This window comes from Platichthys flesus, chromosome 11, assembly GCF_949316205.1.
Source record: "Platichthys flesus chromosome 11, fPlaFle2.1, whole genome shotgun sequence".
Lineage (NCBI taxonomy): Eukaryota > Metazoa > Chordata > Actinopteri > Pleuronectiformes > Pleuronectidae > Platichthys > Platichthys flesus.
Window position 1 is genome coordinate 19,930,940 of NC_084955.1, and position 15,113 is coordinate 19,946,052.

A 15,113-nucleotide genomic window follows, 5' to 3' on the forward strand; every position below is an offset into this window, starting at 1 on the left:
ACCGGCATCAAAAAGGTTGTCAATCTGCTTTACAGAACTAACCTCAGGGTGATGCAAAGTTGTTTTACAATCTTATAACAATAACGATAAAGAATGACATTTAACGATAAATGTCATTCTTTCGGGAAACAACTAACATGCACTATATTAACAGACTTTTTTTCCCCCTCGACTGCTCACCGCTGAAGAATGCAAGCCCCGTGCAAACAGCTCCAGCAACTTCCTCATTCACATTTGTGGTTTTTGACTGCCAAAGCACCCCCCCCATTTAGGTCATGTTTGTCATTTGCTATCTGCCTTCGCTCTTCATCGCAGCACGCCAAGACACAGCAGGGATGGCAGGCGAAACTGCTCTGCCACTTCAACAGTTGATCGCATCACTGGACGATAAGTGTCTGCCAAAGATCCTGCAGGTCGTCTCAGGAGTCTATTTCCAAGGTAAGCTTCTTATTGTTTTATTGATTGTGCACTGAGATTATGAGCGTAGAGGAACAGAAGGTTGAACAGATTGGAAAAGACTTGAGGAGAAAAGATTATCTGGTTTCTGTATTGTGTATTGTGTATGTTTGTGAGGGAGATGAGATATTTGTTTTCCTCAAATGATTAATCCTGCCTGTTTCTGAGTTGTGTTCTCGTTCGTTGTTCTTTCTTTGCTCTATTTCTTGCTTTCTCTTTCAGGATCTATATATGAACTCTCTGGAAGCGAAGTGAGCTTTTCTACCGGGGATCTAATAAAGGTCATCCGTATCGAGCTCCAATCGGTTTGCTGCGAGGACGTCAGCGGCGATGACAAGTTTGAGCTCCCTATCGGCCACATAGGTCGGTCCGTGCTGTGAACAGGGTTGTAGTGGGATCATACAAATGTCTTCTGCAGCAACCACTGACTCACATTTGTTTCTTATAGGCTTGTACAAGGTTGTTCCAGAGGAGATGCCATACAGCACGGTAGAGGAGATGGTGAGTCTGAGGCCTGTGGACCTGGACTCCTGCCTGCCCTTCACTTTCACCAGCAGCTCTAAGATGGCCTTTGACAACTTCACACTGGCCGCTGGCAGAGCTTTGACGGTGCTCTCCGTTGAGAAGGATCAGGTCCGCTGTCACGTTCAAGGGCAACAGGAGGTCTCAGCCGAAGTGTGCATCCCTCTTTCTGCCAGAGGAGAGTTCTATGAATGTGAGAGCCAGGAGTGCTTCAACCTGCAGGAGATCATGTCCTCCCCAAGCCTGCGTAGTCGAAGGTTTCGCAGCACCAAAAGTGAAAGGCCAGTTTTCCTGAGTCCAATATACCAGGTCCACGCCATCATGAACTGTGAGAATAACTTTTGGGATTTTAATATTTATTCTTTAACTTCTTCGAATGTCTACACTTAATTTATTAAAACTTAAAATAAAGCAATACAATTAGTCATGATAAAATCCATAAATCAAAGAGGAACTGGTAAAATAGTGAAATAAAACAAATAGGCCACAATAAAATAAATTAACCATGGATAGGAACTAGATAGACACCAGTGCAAAAAATGCTTTCCAAAAGTAGAATAAAAAGGAAACGATCCGAGACCAAGTTCCTCAGGTTCCATGAACACTGAATGGAAAGCCCTGTGGTGTACTGGCAATGGTGCTGGCAATGGCGAGAGTGGGAACAGTGGGTTTTACCTGACAGGTGCAGGCACTCACTTGGCTAAGTAGAAGCAAGGCCATGCAGGACGTTGAGTTGAAGTTTCAAGTTTTATTAGTCACATGAAAGTTAACACAGAGCTATGTCTTAGGTATAACAAAAAAAGAAAAGAAAAGTTCCTTTAAATAAAGTTAAACAGCTCAATAAAAAAAAGTGATAGCAATGCTATTTACATTACATTATGCAGTATACTGAAAAAAATATAGAGAGTTTAGAGCTGATTAAGGGTAAGGGTGAGTATATGTCTTTAATCTATAACTTCATGATGAATTGGTGTAATTACCTGACAGTGTTCGGTTTATCTGCAGAATGAATACTTAACCTTATGAGACAATACAATACAACAGGTCATTTTGCTGATCATATTTCGGATCGGAGGAATGAGTACGTTTACACATCATAGTTTCCTAAACTTTTTCTCCCATTTTGTGTACAGTGAGGAAGAATGTGTTGAAGTTCTCGTCCAGCTCAGAGGTGGATGTGATGGATGTCACCGAGCTCTGCAAAGATGTTGTTTTTGTGACCCCGCTCACTCTGACAGAGGTCCAGTCCCAGCCAGATGAATCGTTCCCTGCAGTGGTGGAGATACTGGAAGGCCCAGAGACCCACTCTCTGTTCAGGTGCAGTTGGCTGCAAGAACTGATAAAGGGCAGGAATCTGATTTTCCACAAGAAAGGAACGTCAACCAGGATTTTATTCTCGAGCCTGAAGAGCCGCAAGGCGCAGCAGTACTTTCTGGTGTCTCAGCAATACGCTGGACGGTTTCGGAGGCGGCCGAGGGAGTTTAACTCCGTGTACGAGCTGTACGTCGCTTCAGTCCAGGCGCCGGGTCTGAGGGTGAGTGTCACAAGGAGCTTTGAGGAGGTTGAGGAGGAGGGCCTGCCTGCGCTCAGTGTGGGGGAACAGCTGGAGGTTGTGCGCTGTGTCAGGATGGAGCTGCCTTGTGGAAGCAGAGAGGAAGAGAGGCAGTCCGTGGAGGCTCTGCTGTGTCATCGCTTCCAAGAGCCTGATGATGGAGATGATGATGATGATGATGATGAAGAGGAGGTCAGGCAGGAGGATGAGAGAGAGGAGATTTCTCTGCCTCTGTACATGCAAGCTCACTTAGTGGAGGTGCTCAAGGACAACAAGAAGTACAGACTCAGGGACTTGGAAAAGGAGTTCAGTTTTCCTCTGGATGTTAAAGTGATTAACCGGGACAATGTCATGGAGACTGATCCGCTGGTTGGGCTAACATGTCTCAGAATAGAAGGGGCTATGTCAGAGCCCATCATCCAGGCGAGTCTTCCCCACACGCCAGAACACTGTTTTGAGATCCCAACTCAGTGGCTCTCTATGTCTGTCTCTTTCACCAAGGACTCCCTGCCATGGCCCAGTGATCAGCCCCCTGAGTGCCATATTGAGAGGGTCACCGAGGTGACAGACACGTTCTTTTACGAATACCGCAAACAAGCGAACTCGGATGCAGCTCCTCCTCCTCGGCCACCAAAGCGAAATTTGTCTTCTTTAGACGCCAAGAGAAAACCCTTTGTACCTCCAAAGAAATCCTCCAAGGAGGAAAAATCGAAACATCGACCAGACGAGAGATCCACGACCAAAGACTTCGCCAATATGACTTTAAGCAGCAAAAAGAGACACGCAGCTCCCCCACCACCAGTAAGGATGGCTTTCTTGCATCTATCTCAAAGAGCTGTTTAGAATCTGTCGTAGTCCAGCTGTCATTTTTAACCCACCCACACATCTTTCTCATGATTCTTAGTAACGTCAGAGGCAGTTGACAGCCAGGCAACATTTTTCTTCACAATTTAACTTCTGAGAAAACTATGCAAAAACAAGATGCTTCCACTTTTTGCTGTGGCAGAAAGAAGCTGTGCATATGATTCATCTTTTGACTTCCTCATATTGTGCAGGATATTTTCGATGAGCAGCCGCCACCACTTGCACCGCGAAAGCAGTCAGCAGCTGAATTGACAATTGGCAAGGCCCGGCCAAACATGTACGTGAAGAGGGTGGATTCTACAATGAAAGGTAACTCTTCATAGCTGTTCAGTGCACTCTTACACAACAGTGCTGATGTTTATCTATTGTATATATATATATATATATATATGTAGCAAATCCATATGTCCCAATTGTAGGTGACAATATTTAAATAAAAAAAAACAGGCAAAATAACCAAATATCTGTCATGACAATGAAGGAACATGTATCCAGCTAAAATATCTAAATGAGAGATCTATGATCTAAGAAATCATATCATGCATTGTCCTTAGGGATATATCAATGATTACTGGTTTTGGTGACTGGAATGTTACTCATGAGCACGAATACTTCGCCAAGGCCAAGCAGTCTCCTCACGAATCTTCATTTAAATTCACTGGATCCAGAATTTTATCTGGATTTGCACAGAATTCCACCCACACACTCATTAATATCCGTCCCTAGAACGTGCCTGTTTGTTTTCATTAAGATCCATGAATTATTCTCTGTGAAATCATTGTAAATGTTGAATCTTACAATGTACTAGGTTCCGTGGTGGTTTGTGTGTATAACAAACCAAGAAGAAAACATAATGGGATTTAAAACACTGAGTAAAAACTCTGACTGTTTCCTTCTTTCCTTCTAGTTGCGTCAGATGAGGACAGTGACCACGACTATGAGACATTGGATGATAACTTGCTCACAATGATAAAGCAATCACAGGAAAATGTAACTTTCTACTAAAAGATTAAAGCAGGAAAAGTAAATATCATTTTTTTTTTGGCTGGACTCCCTTGAAATATTCCACGAATGCGTCCCAGAGACCAAGCAACCAAATGCTCCTTTAAATCAGATATTGAGTTGAAACTCATACTCCCATGTTTGATAATTGGTAAAAACAGGGTAAACTATTAGAGCAAGATTTAAAACACCCTGTGGAGCTTTTGGTGAATCGTGGTAAATCAAGTGTTGTGGACACTTCAGTAATGCTTCAGTACCTATGTTGAGACTCCATCCGGGGTTGTGCAACAAAAGTATAATATTCACATTATACAGTACATTATATTCAAACTTAGCTAAAACTAACCCCAACCATGAGGTAACTTGGGGCGCAAACTATTTCTTTTTATACATAAAAGCCTTACATTGTGCAATACAGCAGTAACTTAATACAATAATACAATAAACTACAAGAATAAACACATTTCTTGCGTTGAATCAACACCTCACTCTCAATAATTGCATATTTTTAAGTTTTGTTTAAGTTTTACCAAGTTGTATTTTACTGTATAAGCTTTTAATGTATTGCACACTCATTCCTCACATACATATACGTGTTTGCCAAGGCAGCACAATGATGACTTCTGCTTCTGGTGGATTCTATAGCTACAATAGCAGAAAATCTGCCTCCACAACCAAAACCATCAAGTTAATGTAGAAAATCAAAAGATTTTATGCTTTATATCAGATCGCTTTTAACATACATTTTTTTGAAATTGAAACCCAGGTGCTTTTCAGTGACACACTGAACTGGAGACAAGCCCCTAAAGATATGAATATAGTTTTTATTTGTGTGGAGCCTCTTGTATGCATTGTGTGTTTTTGCATTTTGTATAAACATGTTACTGTGTTGACCAGTCACTTATTGTCAGGTGTGCTGGTCTCAAATTCTGCATTATGTCCAGTTATTTTGCTACGGGCAGAGCCAGTAAAAGAAAAATCTTAAATGTATGCTTCATGAGTCAGTTTGTTGTTGCTAAATGTGCAAATACACATGTATACAAATTATTTATATTAAAATCTTGTTAAATGACCAAACTGTATTTTGTATAATCTTTTAATATTGTCAAAAATTACAGACAAAAATAAATCAAGTAGTTATGTTTCCAGGCGTTAAAATTACAAAACTCTTTACAGTGGACAGGGGGGGGGGGGGGGGAGATATTTATTAACTGCTTGAAAATGTTTTTGGGACTTGCAAATTAGCAGAAGCAACTTAGTGAATAAAGAATGTGTAAACTAAAGGAGAAACCACGTGTTTCCACCAAACAGATATCAGGTCAGGTCTGTGAGAGGGAGGCGTCTAATCGTCACTGTCTGTCGATTTGAAATGGTCTTCGTCGATGGTGGAAAAGATGTGACCTTCGTTGCTAAGAAATTCCACTGCTTGCCTGTTCAAAAGACAAAAAGAAATATGAATTGTACTTTTGCGGCACAGTATAGAATCTGGAAGAAATTAAGCTTTTGATTTTAGCCGTGTTTACCATGGTGGTTACTTTGCGTGATTGATGACTACTAAGGGTGATATCTTTCAGTTAAAGAGAAGAAAGAAACAAGGATAAAAAGGAACTTTTCTTACTTGATAACAGTCAGACTTATACCACTGAGTCTCTGCTTCAGGTCCTGGATGCTGATGCCCTGCGGTTCTGGGCAGCTTCTTATCAGACTCAGCACCTTAAGTCATGAACATTGACATTAAAACAGTGAACAGTTTTAGAGTGCAAATAGAGAAGCTACTTCACCACTTCTCTCTTTGGTATCATTATTAGAAGGGCGCATTATGATAATGGACAGGATGTATGAGACAGTAAACATTCTGTGTATGTGAAACTAGTGCATCTACCTTCTATCGCCTAAAGTATCTACCTGTATGTGAAACGCATAACCAGAGAACCGCTCACATTATCTATTTGTCTGTAGTCTATTAAAAAAAATACCAAAGAAAGTGGTTTGGACATGCAGTGCTTTTTTCTAATTCACCACATCTGACTGACAGACATTCAAATGGTGAACTCCCTCATGGCAATAACATTCATAGAATCACTTCCTCTTTTGCAAGTTGTCTTCAAGGTAAAAGCATGTTTGTTTCATTGCTGTTGTGCTTCATACTTAGCAAAATTATACAGCTTTTATTTTGAAAACTTGTGAACTTGGGTTTGAAGATTGTGTTGATTTCTATTCAGATCTGTGAAAAAGCCGACATGCAAGCTATGAAAAAAAAATCAAACTTGTATATAAACCAAACGCATGTACAGTTGTAAGTTTCAGTCTATAAAACACACTAAACTACAAAATCTTCACCGGTGATAAGTCAGCTAGGATGAACGCAAAGTTTTCCAACTTCACTCGGCACCATGGACTCTTTATAAAAAGCTGACTAATCTACATATAAATGGAGCAAACGAATATCAAAGAGGTGCATTGTATACATCTAATATGAATCTGTCATTTAGGTTTACCTGATTCTGATTCCCGCTCAACCCGTTCTTAGTCAAGTCGGTAGCACCAGAGTAGCTCCCGCCCATTCCTCCCATGGTCCCCTTGTTGCCCATGTCCGACTTCATCATGGGTGTGATGTTACTGCTCATTCCTCCTCCGGCACTCTTTTGAAGGAGAAACAGAATTAAAAGAAATTCCAGGTCCCAAACATCTAGTTTTTGTTTAGCCAACAATAAAGACGTTTGAGATTTATGCTTCTTTCCCCTCACCGTGCTCTGAGGTTTGCTGAGCGCCATGTGTGCTTGGACAACCTCCAACATGTGCGATGTGATTTCATTCATGTCCTCCAGGGGTCTGACACTGAACGCCACAACAGACCTGTTGTTCTGTGACAGGGACACAACACCACCCACATGTTAATTCTCAGTTAATTCTTAAATCCCTGAATTCACATTAGAAATACTGGGGGGGGGGAAGAAATATTGGTCGGTGGAACAGAGCAGTATCACAAAGAAGAGCAGCTGCTTATCAATTTACCATATATCTACAAATCTCTAAACTTAAAGTCACAGGCTCGTGTCTCCTTCCAAGAGAAAATAAAGCTAATGCTACATCCACAATAATACCATAGAGTTTTAAACACATCCCTTATACGCATCTTCATCAGGAAAATTTGAAAACGCAGCTGGTCCGGATTTATTTTGAAATCTCAAGGGCTGTGCTTAGGTCTGGAAGGACATAAACGGAGGAAACAATGGAAAATATACTGGTATGGTTGTAGGATAAGTTCCCGTTTGTGTCTGGGTGCTTTGTGGATGATATTAGGACTTTAAACTTACCTGAAAGGAGCGCAGATTTCCAGAAACTTTGACGTACGTGCCCGGGGGCAGCACCGTGCTGTCCACACCAGGATCCTAATCAAAGAAAAAACAGAGATTATGGTTAAGAGTCTTGTAATGTCCCAAATAAAAAACTGTGGTAGTTTCAGGTTTTCAGAGGTAAAACGTGGAATCAGTTGTTACTTATGGTAAAATATGTGGGATTATTGCAAAACTTCACTCACGATATTTAGTCCAGCTCTTGAACTTACAGGTATTCATCTACTAAAGTTTGTTTACTCATATCTAAAAAATAAAAGGATCCCCACGAACCTCTGTATCGACCCACTGCTTCACATCCATGGGAGCGCCCGTCATGTCATCGACCTTGTACTGGATGTTGGTCATGGATTTGTCCGTGCTCCTGATGACACCCACGAAGGTAACCTGGGACACATGAGCTGTGAGCAGAGCGACTGGGAAAGTTCAACGACTACATTCTCATTTAGGATGTGAAACAGCCTATGGTTTATTGTTGTCACTTTTGTAAGAATACGCTGCGTAAACAAGTGTTTTTTCCCACAATTGTTTGAACGATGCAAGTTCTATCCACGTTCTGCCTCCACGCAGCCCCGACTTCACTTCAGCTTACCTGGGCAACTTCCACATCTCCCACTCTGAACGATTCCTCTGCCTGGGCAGCAGACATCAGCTGAGACACTGTGCAGGGGATTATCTGATTTGCACGAGTTCTCTGTAAAACAAACACACACACAGTTCCTGCAGGGTTCACCAACTTCTATCTTAGATGTTATAGGACCTTGGATTATTGTCGCTTATTTTACATTACAACAGAGACCGAAAAGAGAGAGACGGAAGCGAAGAGATACATAATGAGCAGAAAAAAAAACAACAGTATGCCTGTCCGTCATGCTTGAACGCAGCACAGCTGCAGAGGAAACGCATATATAGAATGTTAGTTTTTGTGGTTGGAGTGAGTTGATGACCTCTTTTTCCCCATTTACTAATAATTTAGATTTTCAAGAACAGCGGTTATTCTGTCTGTCAGTATTTGCATGAGATGAGCTCAACCAGTCAACCGTCACTGTTCGCACAAGTTCATGACTTAAGTTTCTTTATCGTCATGAATAGAAATTAAGATTCATCACAAAATAGAGATTGAGCGAGACGAGTTAACTAATAGAACACTATTATTAATATATATGCAATATACACAGACATGTATATACATATGTCTTGTGCAGAGACCAGTTTCTTTTTGTTCTGTACTGCAGTGAAACCTCCTTAGGTTGTTCATCTTTTGTATTGTCTATTGTCTGTTGTGTGAAATGCAAAATGAATTTCTCTGGCATGTGCAATCTTGATGGGATAAGATAATTCAAGATAAGAAACAAGGGGAAAATGTAGTTGTATACACACAAATATATATATATATATATATATATAAGCATGTGTAATGTATATAAATAAGAATACAAAGAGACATTATACACCCGTGTCTGCAATTTGTCCAAATGCTTTTCAATATTCATTATGTGCAGTGTAATGTCCTCTGCTGTTATTCCAGTTGATGCTCAGCAGACTTTTGTGTGTTTCAGAATCAGTGTGTTGTCCCCAGTGAGTGACGCGGGGATGGGGTGGGGGTGGTTCAGCACTGACCTTCTTGTCTCCCCCCTGGGACATAGAAGGTGATGCGAAGCCTCCCGGGGACTGAGTGTAACCTCCGCCCACACTGGACTCACTGTATCCTCCTGGAGACACAGAGGAAGAAGAGACAGTTTATAGTTGTCCTGCTTCACATGGACGCCACACAACACTTTGCTAACCAGCGTGCAAACACATCATCAACAACAACAACAACAACACAGCGTCCAGCTAACGTTAGCCGGAGTCAACAACTGCTGCGGGCGCGACCAGGCGTGGACATCGAACTCACCCTGGTTAAACATTTTGTCTCTTTGTGTTAAAGTGGTGAAAACCTGACGTGAGACAATGAGACGAGCGGAGACAACAGCAGCGGGCAGCTCTTACACTAAACTTCCGGATGGGATCCCGCGCCAAACTCAAGCCACGGCGCACGCGCGTTGCAGAAGTCCCGCGAAATCTCCCGGAGAGTGTTCCTTCCCCTGATGTTGACTCGTCAGGTGTAACATTAATTCTCTAAAATGTGTGTGTTTATCGAGTCCAACCTTCATCAATGACCTCACACACGCTGCGTGTTTCTATTCACAAGAAGCTGAGTTGGTATCGTTGTTTAGAGATGGTGCAGAGCGTTTGTTAGAGTACCTGAAAGACAAAACTCGGGGGAACAATATTCTAACAAAAAGCCAGGACAGACAGGGCTTTGCTGCATTCAAGGTCTGTGGGAAATATGTGAACTGGCCAACTGTTGGTAGTAGAATATACATATGGCCAGTCCGTTATCTACTAAGAAGATAATAGAAAAATAATATCCTCAAGCTTGAGCAATGGGGAAGAGTGTATGTTTTATTGTTGGATGGAAATAAAGGGGGTTGGACCAGACAAGCATCTTGCGGCTTCCCAATCCTTTTTACGTATGGGAATAAAATATTAATGTTCAAGGTAAGATTTAGGTGAAAGGGATCTATTGGCAGAAATTTCATATTAAATATTTCTACTGATGTTTTCACTTGTGTTTTTTATCTAAATTGGACGAATAGTGTTTTTACATTTATTTACATCCGGAGCAGGTCCTCTCTATGGAGACCGCCATGTTTTTTAAAGCCGTCCAAACTGAATAAACTAAACACCTTGTGAGTTTTTATGCGTTTTTATGAAAACTATTAAGAAATGGAGGATGAGTTGTTTAGCTGCAACATGCACCTTCAATTCAATTATTATTATTTATTGGTATAGCGCTAACCCCTTATATTAATTATTTCAAGGCACTCAGAGGGTAAAGTGCACCTTTTGTTATTGATTTTTTCTTCAGATTCATTTTATTTAATCTTTTACAAAACTACACAATGGTGTTGAAAAATGTTGACATAAGCTCTTTTTTTATAATTAATTGAATTTCCTGTATTTAATGATAAATACATTCAAATGAAATGACTCACGGTGTGTTGGATATGTTGCCAAATTCAAATTACATTAGTAAAACAGTGTCAAAGTATATGTTAGTAGTATAAGAAACTATGATTAGAATGAATAGAAGAGGTAACATAAGGTGAATACACTTTTCAATGTTATGGTCCAAGTGCAACAAAAAAAAATCTTTAACGGCCTTTATTGCTCCTTCGCAGATCACAAATGGACAAATGAATCCACTAACTTTGAAGTGTACATGTAACTGAGGGCAAAAGTTAAAACTATTTCCTACTTTTATCTTTAGTCCAGGAGGAAATAGTTTCAATCAAGGGATTTGGCGAGAATCTAGTGTCTTATTATGATATCAAATATGTTGCCTATAAACTGTGTTTTGTGCTATAATGTAGTTGTGTTGTCGGCCTGCAGCAAAAACTCAGTTGAGAGAGCGACCCTGCTTATCCCTTTAAATCAGAAAAAATGCACATTTTGCATTTACATTTTGACTTTTGAACTTCTTAAATATAGGTCCGGTGAAGCCCATATTAGGCTATCTGAGGTTTTATAATCGAAATTACTAACATCAGCTGGTTAACCAAAGATAAAGATATGGGCTCCATTGAGACTTAACACACGTCATGAGGAGCTGCGTCTTATCTCACTTTGCCCTTTTATAGACTTACCTCTCAAACCTGTCCTAAACCTCCGCCGGATGTTTGCTTTCTTCAAAGAGCTCAACATGTCCGTTGTGAAGCTGCTCCTTTCTTATCTGCTGTTCAAAGAGGCTCATGCACTGTCAGGTGAGAAGTCCCACCAGAATTACCATCCTGAATCAATATAGCTCCTTGAAATGTATCTCGAAATACACCATCCAGGATCAACTCAACTGTTTCTATTTTTATCCAGGGAACTTCTGGCACATCACCGATCTGCATTGGGACGACACATTCAACCTCAGCGATGACCCTGAACTTGTGTGCAACTCAAGCGGCAGACGACCCGCAACCAATGCTGGGAAGTATGGAGACTATGTTTGTGACTCACCGCTGCATCTTATCATCTCCTCTGTGAATGCCATGAAGGATATTCTACCAGACCCGGATTTCATCGTGTGGACAGGGTATGTACTGACTGGAACATCTGGAATCATGCTGGTTTGTGTTAAATACCTAGTCCACCTTCATAATCATGGTGCTTAGACCTCGGCTATGAAATGTCCTGTGTCAGGGTCACAGCCTATTATTCCTGCTCTATACCCTGGAGGATCATCTTCAGCCGCAGGGAGCCAAGAAATGATCACCACCTTACAGGATTACATTTACATGTGGAAAAAGCTATTTTTCAACTATCTGTGTTTTGCTTCTCAGAGATAACACACCACATGTACCTGATAAGGACATGGGTGAGGAGAGAGTGCTCTACATTATGAGCAACCTCACTCAGATCATAAAACAGGTCTTTCCACGTAAGTCAAGAGACGTTGTGTGTTTTAAGGGAGAAAGTATTGTTTTGGTATTGATGAATTCATATTAATAACGGAAGTTCTTCGTTCCTTAGACACTAAAGTGTACACCGCCCTGGGAAACCATGACTACCACCAAAAGAACCAGCTTCCCACGTTCTCTAACAACATCTACAACCAGACAGCAGAAATGTGGAAGGACTGGTTGGATCCTGAATCCCAAGAAACATTTAGAAAAGGTGAGTAGAGCTGGTGATTCCAAATGGTAAGTTGCTCCTTTTGAAAGCACGTGTCTGAGTGCGTTTTCTGTAATATTCCCTCTGAACAGGTGGATTTTACACAGAAAAGTTGCTGAGTCGAACAGGGTTCAGGATGCTGGTCCTCAACACTAACCTCTATTATGACCAGAACAGGGAGACCCTGGGTATGGACGATCCAGCGGGCCAGCTCCACTGGGCTGACCGTGTTCTTACAGAGGCCGCCAACAACAAAGAGAAGGTAAAGCATCGGGTCTGTCTATGCTTTTGTAACAGGGATTTAATTTTATTTTAAAATATGGGGCACACTAAATTATGGGGCAAGCTACTCTGCTATCTTTTATGTTGTAATGTTGAATGTAACCATTCAGTGCATTATGAGTAATTCTGTCCTATTTCTTAGTAATGGTTAGGGTATACAGAACAAATACTTTCAGTCTGACTTTGCACCAAATGAGTAATAAAAAAGAGGTTGAAAAGGGAACCTCTTTCACAACCTCTTTTAAAAAAAAAAAAGCCTTTATAAAAAAGAAAAAAGTGGATCAAACTCATAAAGTTCATCAAATCCCTTTTAACAACTCTACATTGGTTTCTCTGCCAGGTGTACATCATTGGTCACGTCCCCCCAGGCTTCTTTGAGAAGAAGAGATCCAAGCCCTGGTTCAGGTCTGAGTTCAACCAGGAATACTTGGATTTAATCCAGAGGCATCATTCTGTCATTCTCGGGCAGTTCTTCGGCCATCACCACACCGATAGTTTTCGCATGTTCTACAGCCCAGAGGGTAAAGTCAAACTATTATTATACTTCTACACTTTCTTGTTTTGGATCAGTGCTGAATGAGTCGACAGGGATGCACATTCAGAGCCAAGGTGTTATATGAGCTTTGGCCATCTGCAAGGTTCCCACAGCCCACTAAACATCGAATTCAAGAGACTTGAATAACGAGAACTAGCACTTTACAGAAGCTCACAGGCCACAAAAAGAGAGAAGCTTGCATGTGTGAACATCCTTTAACATGTATTTCTGTGTGAAATGTCAGCCAACCATTTCATCTACAGTACAGGAAGTCAGTACGCGATACAAACAGAAATTTATTCATGAGCAGGTTGCAAAACAGTGGCAGACCCACGCAGACTGCGTCATGAAGCAACGACACGTAATCCAAACTTCCAAGAGCTTGTTTATTAATTTTCAGCGACCAGTGGGGGGGCTATATTCAGACTGTAAATTTGTAATATAATGAAAATCAGCATGAATTTCTGTTTTTTTCAGAGCCACGCTCTCCTATAAGTGCCATGTTCCTCAGCCCAGGGGTCACACCGTGGAAAACAACCCTCCCTGGAGTCGAGGATGGAGCCAACAACCCTGGGATTCGGGTCTTCGAATATGACACTGAAACACTCCTGGTCAAAGTAAGTTAATGTAATTTAGGGTAACCTCCATATGAATAGTTTTAGAAACTTTCCTACGGCGCAGTATAGAGCCTGCACCGTATGCGAGATATGCAACCCCCCCATAAAAGCCTTTCAAAGATCATTGTTGTAGAATCTGTTTCTGAACCATTTTCTGCACACGCTCAGGATGTGGTGACTTATTATCTGAATCTGACCCGCGCTAATGGAGCCCGTGGGCGCTGGGAGAAAGAGTACCGCCTCACAGAGAGTTTCAGAGTGCCAGACGCCTCCCCAGCTTCCATGCACCAGGTCCTGGAGCGCATCGCTAACAGCAAGTGCTACCTGCAGAAGTACTACGAGTTCAACTCTGTCAGCTATGACCTGACCGAGTGCGACAGCGACTGCCGCATTGACCACGTTTGCGCGGCCAGAGAGGTGGACTTTGAGAAGTACAACAACTGCCTGAAAGCAGAAGGTTCCGCTGCTATTCACGGGTGTGGTTTCCTTCCGCTCATCTCTGTGGCTGTAAGTTTGGTGTTGGCCTTTCGGTAATGAAGAGTGTCATCAACATCTATCGCAGAGGATGTTTAAAATATACAATTTATCCCTCAAGATGTTATTGGATCAGAAACAACTGAAATTCAAGATCAAAAGTTGTATATATTGTGGCCATGGACATTTTTTTTTTTTAAATAAACAGTCAGCATCAGTTAAATCACATTAAATTATTTGACATCTTTAACTGGACTGAACGATTCACTAAATATAGTTAAAGGTTCAGTATGTAGAATTTAGTGCCATCTAGTGGGGAAGTTGTATGTTACCGCTGAATACTCCTCACCTCACCTTCCAGACATGTAAGAGAACCTGTGCATTTAGTTGTCATAAAAACTCCAAAGGAATTTAGTTTGTCCAGTCTCGGCTACGGTCTGCTACTGATGTAAATATAAAGTATATAAATACAAAGGTTCCATTCTAGGGTAAAGAAAACCCAGATTTGTACAATTTAGATGAAACACACTAGCGAAAACATGACTAGGATTATTTTATATTCAATTACTGTCAATAGATCCCTTTCAACCCTGTGGTTTATGGGTACTGGTTGAACACTTCATATCTAGTCAAACACTTATCGTCCTGTGGCTCAGTGGCTTAGTACATACACATTGACTTCGATGCTCTGGAGCAGATAGATGTTCTATTACCCTGAGATTTCCTCTGAACCTCGACTGTTTCTT

The 15,113-nt window shown here is 41.2% G+C and overlaps 3 protein-coding genes across 5 annotated transcripts; 2 read left to right on the forward strand and 1 right to left on the reverse strand.

The window, feature by feature from the left end:
* Positions 1–308: 308 nt before the first annotated feature.
* On the forward strand, positions 309–5,416 carry themis2 (thymocyte selection associated family member 2). Its single transcript, XM_062398842.1, has 6 exons — positions 309–438; positions 679–819; positions 905–1,306; positions 2,112–3,331; positions 3,586–3,703; positions 4,302–5,416. The coding sequence occupies exons 1-6, from the start codon at positions 336–338 to the stop codon at positions 4,397–4,399; spliced, it is 2,082 nt and encodes a 693-aa protein (XP_062254826.1). The 5' UTR covers positions 309–335; the 3' UTR covers positions 4,400–5,416.
* A 62-nt stretch (positions 5,417–5,478) lies between these two features.
* On the reverse strand, positions 5,479–11,583 carry rpa2 (replication protein A2). Of its 2 annotated transcripts, none has more exons than XM_062398848.1 (9): positions 11,445–11,583; positions 9,373–9,464; positions 8,345–8,446; positions 8,026–8,139; positions 7,714–7,788; positions 7,144–7,260; positions 6,895–7,038; positions 6,015–6,109; positions 5,479–5,826 (listed from the first exon to the last, which is right to left on the reverse strand). In XM_062398848.1, exons 1-9 carry the CDS (start codon positions 11,500–11,502, stop codon positions 5,739–5,741), a joined length of 885 nt encoding a protein of 294 aa, XP_062254832.1. In that variant the 5' UTR covers positions 11,503–11,583; the 3' UTR covers positions 5,479–5,738. The 2 variants fall into 2 exon arrangements, with proteins under 2 accessions (XP_062254832.1, XP_062254833.1); XM_062398849.1 differs by lacking the exon at positions 11,445–11,583 and adding an exon at positions 9,650–9,780.
* Positions 11,428–14,561, forward strand: smpdl3b (sphingomyelin phosphodiesterase acid like 3B). Of its 2 annotated transcripts, none has more exons than XM_062398843.1 (8): positions 11,428–11,561; positions 11,668–11,881; positions 12,129–12,226; positions 12,304–12,462; positions 12,552–12,721; positions 13,082–13,262; positions 13,754–13,893; positions 14,062–14,561. In XM_062398843.1, exons 1-8 carry the CDS (start codon positions 11,474–11,476, stop codon positions 14,425–14,427), a joined length of 1,416 nt encoding a protein of 471 aa, XP_062254827.1. In that variant the 5' UTR covers positions 11,428–11,473; the 3' UTR covers positions 14,428–14,561. The 2 variants fall into 2 exon arrangements, with proteins under 2 accessions (XP_062254827.1, XP_062254828.1); XM_062398844.1 differs by having other exon boundaries at positions 12,319–12,462.
* The last annotated feature ends 552 nt before the right edge of the window (positions 14,562–15,113 follow it).

Excerpts from the sequence above, each read along its gene's own strand:
- rpa2 (XM_062398848.1), bottom strand. The coding sequence starts at position 11,502 with ATGTTGAGCTCTTTGAAGAAAGCAAACATCCGGCGGAGGTTTAGGACA. Across the intron at positions 9,465-11,444 it reads GTTTAGGACAGGTTTGAGAG|GAGGATACAGTGAGTCCAGT; the intron begins GTAAGTCTATAA and ends CTGTGTCTCCAG. Across the intron at positions 8,447-9,372 it reads CCCAGGGGGGAGACAAGAAG|AGAACTCGTGCAAATCAGAT; the intron begins GTCAGTGCTGAA and ends TTTGTTTTACAG.
- smpdl3b (XM_062398843.1), top strand. The coding sequence starts at position 11,474 with ATGTTTGCTTTCTTCAAAGAGCTCAACATGTCCGTTGTGAAGCTGCTC. Across the intron at positions 12,463-12,551 it reads CCAAGAAACATTTAGAAAAG|GTGGATTTTACACAGAAAAG; the intron begins GTGAGTAGAGCT and ends CCCTCTGAACAG. Across the intron at positions 13,263-13,753 it reads CATGTTCTACAGCCCAGAGG|AGCCACGCTCTCCTATAAGT; the intron begins GTAAAGTCAAAC and ends TGTTTTTTTCAG.
- themis2 (XM_062398842.1), top strand. The coding sequence starts at position 336 with ATGGCAGGCGAAACTGCTCTGCCACTTCAACAGTTGATCGCATCACTG. Across the intron at positions 439-678 it reads CTCAGGAGTCTATTTCCAAG|GATCTATATATGAACTCTCT; the intron begins GTAAGCTTCTTA and ends TTTCTCTTTCAG. Across the intron at positions 1,307-2,111 it reads GGTCCACGCCATCATGAACT|TGAGGAAGAATGTGTTGAAG; the intron begins GTGAGAATAACT and ends TTTTGTGTACAG.